Source organism: Heptranchias perlo, chromosome 2 (genome assembly GCF_035084215.1).
Source record: "Heptranchias perlo isolate sHepPer1 chromosome 2, sHepPer1.hap1, whole genome shotgun sequence".
NCBI classification, from domain to species: domain Eukaryota; kingdom Metazoa; phylum Chordata; class Chondrichthyes; order Hexanchiformes; family Hexanchidae; genus Heptranchias; species Heptranchias perlo.
The window spans coordinates 49,135,329-49,141,328 of NC_090326.1; the positions used below are offsets into that span (position 1 = coordinate 49,135,329).

General features: G+C 47.5%; 1 protein-coding gene across 1 annotated transcript in view; it reads right to left on the bottom strand.

Moving 5' to 3' along the window:
* Positions 1-2,762, bottom strand: part of gad3 (glutamate decarboxylase 3) — a 55,345-nt gene extending 52,583 nt beyond the window's left edge. Inside the window, exons 1-2 of the mRNA XM_067995767.1 lie at positions 2,747-2,762; positions 1,839-2,000 (exon numbers count right to left, since the gene is read on the bottom strand). Coding sequence (XP_067851868.1) covers positions 1,839-2,000; positions 2,747-2,762 — 178 coding nt within the window. The remainder of the gene's footprint in view (positions 1-1,838; positions 2,001-2,746) is intronic.
* Between the last annotated feature and the right edge of the window lie 3,238 nt (positions 2,763-6,000).

A 6,000-nucleotide genomic window follows, 5' to 3' on the forward strand; every position in this document is an offset into this window, starting at 1 on the left:
CTGACCATCGCTGGTTCCCCATCCTCCAGAGGAGTAAAATTAAAATAATGGATCTTGTCCATAAATCCATCCATATACTTGCCCCATCTACCCCTACAAGCCCTCTAACTTGCTGAATGCTCCGTTCTTCTGGTTCCAGGATTTTATTCATCTCTCCATCCCTTCACCGCACCACTGGTGGTACAGACTTCAGCCATCTTGGTCCTACTCTCTGGAATTACATCCCTAGGCCTTTCAACCTCTCTCTCCACCTTTAAAAACCTTTTCAAAGCCCATCTATCCAACCAACCATTTCAGACACCTCTCCTAATCTCTCTCTCCTTTCCCATTTCATTCTCCCACGCTCACCTGTGAAGATAGTTGTTGTCGTTCTCATCAAATTTAGTATTGCCCAAAAGCCAACGGAGTCTGTGGGCTTGAAAATCCTCAAGCTCACTGGCAGAAATGCATGGGGTCAGAGGTCATCTGCTTTAAATATATTCGGTGGGAACCCGTGCCAGTATCGATGCAGCTTGATGCCTGCTTGGGGTGGAGGGGTGGGGGAGGGTGTTGTCGCAGTGCAAGACGGCCGCATGTGAGGGCTACTGGCAGCTCTTCCTGTGATTGGCTGCTCCGGCCTGGAGACTGTGTGGGCCCTACTTCTGACAATGATCTGTTGCCGGTTACTTTCTGGTGCCCAGATCGCTGGCGACAGGGGAAGAAGATGGGAGTTGTGGAAATTTTGGAGTACAAGCCATCCTACCGGCCCTGCTTCCTTATAATGTCAGGGGCTCTGTATGGGTGGGCGGAGCTTCTGCTCGTCCAGGCCGCATCAGAAACTGGACTCCTTGACCCTTCCACATAGCAACCCAGTAGTTCCAGGTCCTGCCCATTTTATGTTGATTTTCAACTAGCTTGAATCCAGCCCAGACTTCTACCAGGTGAAATGAGTTTGGGCAATCTCAATCCAGGTTGCAATGGATGCAGGCCCACAACACAAAGATAATTAAATAGCTTCACATTCAGAGAGTCCATGAAGAAGGTCGGCATGGGAAGTGAAAAAAAAAATCACTCTGAAATATGGTGTGCCTCTTTGAAGCTGTGGCTGAAGTACATTCAGGACCAGTGTTACTGCCTTTGGGTTATGTGACTGATTTATTGCTTTTACAGTTTTGATTTTTACACATTGAATGTAAAAATATTGTTGACTTACCTGTAGACAGACTCTTTGGAGATCAGAAAATATATATTACAAGTATTATTGTGACATCTGTACTTATATAGCTTCGATGAATTTTTGAGATTACTAAATTTGGGAATGCCAATTCTCAGGAACTGAAAACTTTTTTTACTTCTATCAGTATTGGGCACTGCTAGATCATATATAGCATGCTCAGAAACAGCAATGTACTTCAGCCACAGCTTCAAAGAGGCACACCATATATCAGAGTGATTTTTTTTTCACTTCCCATGCCGACCTTCTTCATGGACTCTCTGAATGTGAAGCTATTTTATTATCTTTGTGTTGTGGGCCTGCATCCATTGCAACCTGGATTGAGATTGCCCAAACTCATTTCACCTGGTAGAAGTCTGGGCTGGATTCAAGCTAGTTGAAAATCAAAAACAGGGTGCTGCTCCCCTGCACTGCCCAGTCACCGTGACATCAACAAGTACAAGTTTATCACTTGCTGCGCTTTACCAATGTATGTTTTAAAGCAACATTGATGAAAGGTCATTGTCCTGAAACATTAACCCTGTCTTCCTCTCTCCACAGATGCTGCTTGACCTGCTGATTGTATAAAGCATTTTCTGCTGTCATGCTAGTAACTTGTTACAGCAAAACACATAAAAAGTTGTACCTTGTGCAAAAATGGTGGAAAAATCTGCTACATCCCATTTAGTGGCAGATTCTCTGCTGTCCCTTTTCTGAACTACACAGTGGGTACTGGAGGTCGAGTATATCTTCAGACAGGTTGGACTCAAGCTATTACCTCCAACAACAGAAGTTCTTTCCAGGAAACCTGCAATATTACAAATTGTAATTGAAGCTCAGTACTTAATTTTCAGATTTAAAATTAGAGTTGCAAATACAGTAAAGATATCCATTGTCCATTCCTGTAAGCAAGTGTGTATATGAATATATATACACCAGCATATTTGCTGTAGTGAGTTGGAGGTTTTGTAAGAACAGGGATGTTATGTCGAGTAGTATTACCAAGGACACTGACTTATCAATGTTGGAAGTAGCCCTGAAATCTGGGAGCACTGGGATGAGGTCTCAGGCTCTAGCAATATTTTGAAGGGGGTCTCAGGATCTAGAAGTACTGGGAGGGTAAATTTTGAGGAACACTGATGAGGGAGATTCTGGGAACACTGGGGTAGTTCCTGAGATCTAGGAGCACTGGGGAGAGTGGTTGCAGCATGTGGGAGCATTGGGGTAATTCTAAAGTTAGGGAGCTCTGGGAATGCCGTTCAGGGATTTGGGAGCATTAAGAGGGATTCTTGGGATCAGGAGTGGGAGGCAATTTTGGGAAGAGCATCTTGTGGTCCAGCAAAACTTGGGAGAGAGTGTTTATTAAATATTTGAAGCATTGACATGTACCAGTAGTGCAGAAAAGGAAAAATTATCCTTTCGGGCACTATTAGTGAGTTTGCTGACATAGAGGGCGCTAAATTGGGCCGTGTAGCGCCCGTTGTTTCAGCGCTACACGGCCTCTCTGACAACCAAGATGGCGTCTTGGATGCGCACGCACGTTTCTTGCGCGACGTGCGCCAGACGCCATCTTGGTATAGGAGTGTGAGCAGGCACAGATAAGAAACACTGGAATCATGTAAAGTAGGGAGAAAATAGCTTCAATTAGAGTGCAACGCTGATTTAAAGTGATTTGAGTCTTAACGCTCAACTCAATGCACAGTCTTAACCCCGACTATCTGAACGTGTCTTTGAGTGCCTGGAGGACCCCCCCACCAGCGCTATTTAAAGGGATCATGCAGGATTTACAGGTTGGTGGTTGGATTATTGCTTCCGGCTGCTGAGACATTTGTAACTGTTTTTGGAGGTCTCCTAGACTTCAATACTAGGACGCGGGGGCATAGCCTAACATTTAGAGCCAGGACATGCAGGAGTGAAGTTAGGAAATGCTTCTACACGCAAAGGGTGGGAGACATTAGAATGCTCTCCTGCAAACGGCAGTTGATGCTAGCTCAATTGTGAATGTTAAATCTGAGATTGATAGATTTCTGTGAACCAAGGGTATTAAGGGATATGGGGCTAAGGCGGGTATATGGAGTTAGGTCACAGGTCCACCATGATCTCACTGAATGGTGGAACAGTCTCGAGGGGCTAAATGCCACGGCCACTTGCTGCCTCTTGATATGCGCCACCCTCTCCTGCAAGAAAGCGAGGCGTGTACCTGGGTGATGTGCCTGTCATGGTTGAATAACTGCCAGTGTGTGTGGCCTGTGAGTTGTGGGTGGGCAGCTTGAAACAGTGGTAATGTGTAAGGGCGGGAGGAAGCATCTGGTTGGAAGAGTTGAGTACTGATGGAGTGAGTTTGTTGGTATGTGGGGGATGGGGGTGTGTATTGCATGGAGCAGTTGGTAGGAGACGCCACTTGACAGTTGTCCTCACTCACCTTGACCACTCATGTCAAAGCATTGAACTTCTTCCTGCACTGCATCCATGTTCATGATGCTGGGTGCCTGGCATTGACTTCGTCCCCCGCTGCCTCCCACTGCCTTTTGAGCATATGTCTGGAGAGCCTCTTGCCCCCACCCCCCGCAACCCCATTTATATAGGATGTCCCTCCTTCTATTCACCTCTTGCACCCAAGGCCTCTAGTGCATCAGCAGAGAACCTTGGTGCATGCACTCTCACAGGCCTGGTACCAACTCAGATCGGCAGATTGGTGAGGTCTGGTGTGCAGATTGGAGGATGTGGGATTTAGTAATGCACAACCTTTATTCAATGTTTTAACATAACTCATCAGTATGCAAACATAGGGATCGGATCTGCATCTGTGTTTTACGTGCGCGATGTCTGATGTCTGTTCAGACTCCATGCAGACAGTAGACTGTTACATCCAGCAAATAACGGGTACAAGCTACCTTTAAGAGATTTCTAAAAAACATCTTCCCTTTAAGAGATGGAGCTCCCTCTGGTGGTGGAAATTGCAAATTGCATTGATTCCATGTGCAAGGCCGGGAAAGGAACGCACCGGGTGGCAGGTAAGTGCTCCCTTGAGACGAAACTGGCGTCTTGCCTGCCCCGGGTCCGTCGGGCACGGGGTGTTAGTGCATCGCGCTACCATCGCCCAGAATGGACCCTTATCCAATTTTTCCCCCTTTGGGTGCTAAATTGGGCCGTGTAGCGCCTGTTGTTTCGGTGCTACACGGCCTCGCCGACATCCAAGATGGTGTCTTGGTTGCGCACGCTTCCTGCGTGACGTGCGCTCGATGCCATCTTGGTATAGGAGTTTGCGCAGGCGCAGGTAAGAAACGCTGGAATCATGTAAAGTAAAGAGAAAATGGCTTCAATCAGTGTTCAATGCTGATTTAAAGTGATAGACACCATTTTGGGACTTAACACTCAACTCAACGCACAGACTTAACCCCGACCATCTGAACATGTCTTAGAGTGCCTGGAGTATCCCCCACCAGCGCTATTTAAAGGGATCATGCAGGATTTACAGGTTAGTAGCTGGATTATTGCCTCTGGCTGCCAAGACATTTGTAACCGTTTTTGGAGGTCACCAAGACTTCAATACTAGAACGCAGGGACAAAACCTAACATTTAGAGCCAGGACGTGCAGGAGTGAAGTTAGGAAATGCTTCGACACGCAAAGGGTGGGAGACATTTTTTTTTATATTCGTTTATGGGATGTGGGCGTCGCTGGCGAGGCCAGCATTTATTGCCCACCACTAATTGCCCTTGAGAAGGAGGTGGTGAGTCGCCTTCTTGAACCGCTGCAGTCCGTTTGGTGACTGTTCTCCCACTGTGCTGTTAGGAAGGGAGTTCCAGGATTTTGACCCAGCGATGATGAAGGAACGGTGATATATTTCCAAGTCAGGATGGTGTGTGACTGGGAGGGGAACGTGCAGGTGGTGTTTTTCCCATGTGCCTGCTGCTCTTGTCCTTCTAGGTGGTAGAGGTCGTGGGTTTGGGAGGTGCTGTCGAAGAAGCCTTGGCGAGTTGCTGCAGTGCATCCTGTGGATGATACACACTGCAGCCACTGTGCACCGATGGTGAAGGGAGTGAATGTTTAGGGTGGTGGATGGGGTGCCAATCAAGCGGGCTGCTTTATCTTGGATGGTGTCGAGCTTCTTGAGTGTTGTTGGAGCTGCACTCATCCAAGCAAGTGGAGAGTATTCCATCACACTCCTGACTTGTGCCTTGTAGATGGTGGAAAGGCTTTGGGGAGTCAGGAGGTGAGTCACTCGCCGCAGAATACCCAACCTCTGACCTGCTCTTGTAGCCATGGTATTTGTATGGCTGGTCCAGTTAAGTTTCTGGTCAATGGTGACCCCCCAGGATGTTGATGGTGGGGGATTCGGTGATGGAAATGCCTTGAATGTCAAGGGGAGGTGGTTAGACTCTCTCTTGTTGGAGATGGTCATTGCCTGGCACTTGTCTGGCGCGAATGTTACTTGCCACTTATGAGCCCAAACCTGGATGTTGTCCAGGTCTTGCTGCATGCGGGCTCGTACTGCTTCATTATTTGAGGGGTTACGAATGGAACTGAACACTGTGCAATCATCAGCGAACATCCCCATTTCTGACCTCATGATGGAGGGAAGGTCATTGATGAAGCAGCTGAAGATGGTTGGGCCTAGGACACTGCCCTGAGGAACTCCTGCAGCAATGTCCTGGAACTGAGATGATTGGCCTCCAACAACCACTACCATCTTCCTTTGTGCTAGGTATGACTCCAGCCACTGGAGAGTTTTCCCCCTAACTCCCATTGACTTCAATTTTACTAGGGCTCCTTGGTGCCACACTCGGTCAAATGCTGCCTTGATGTC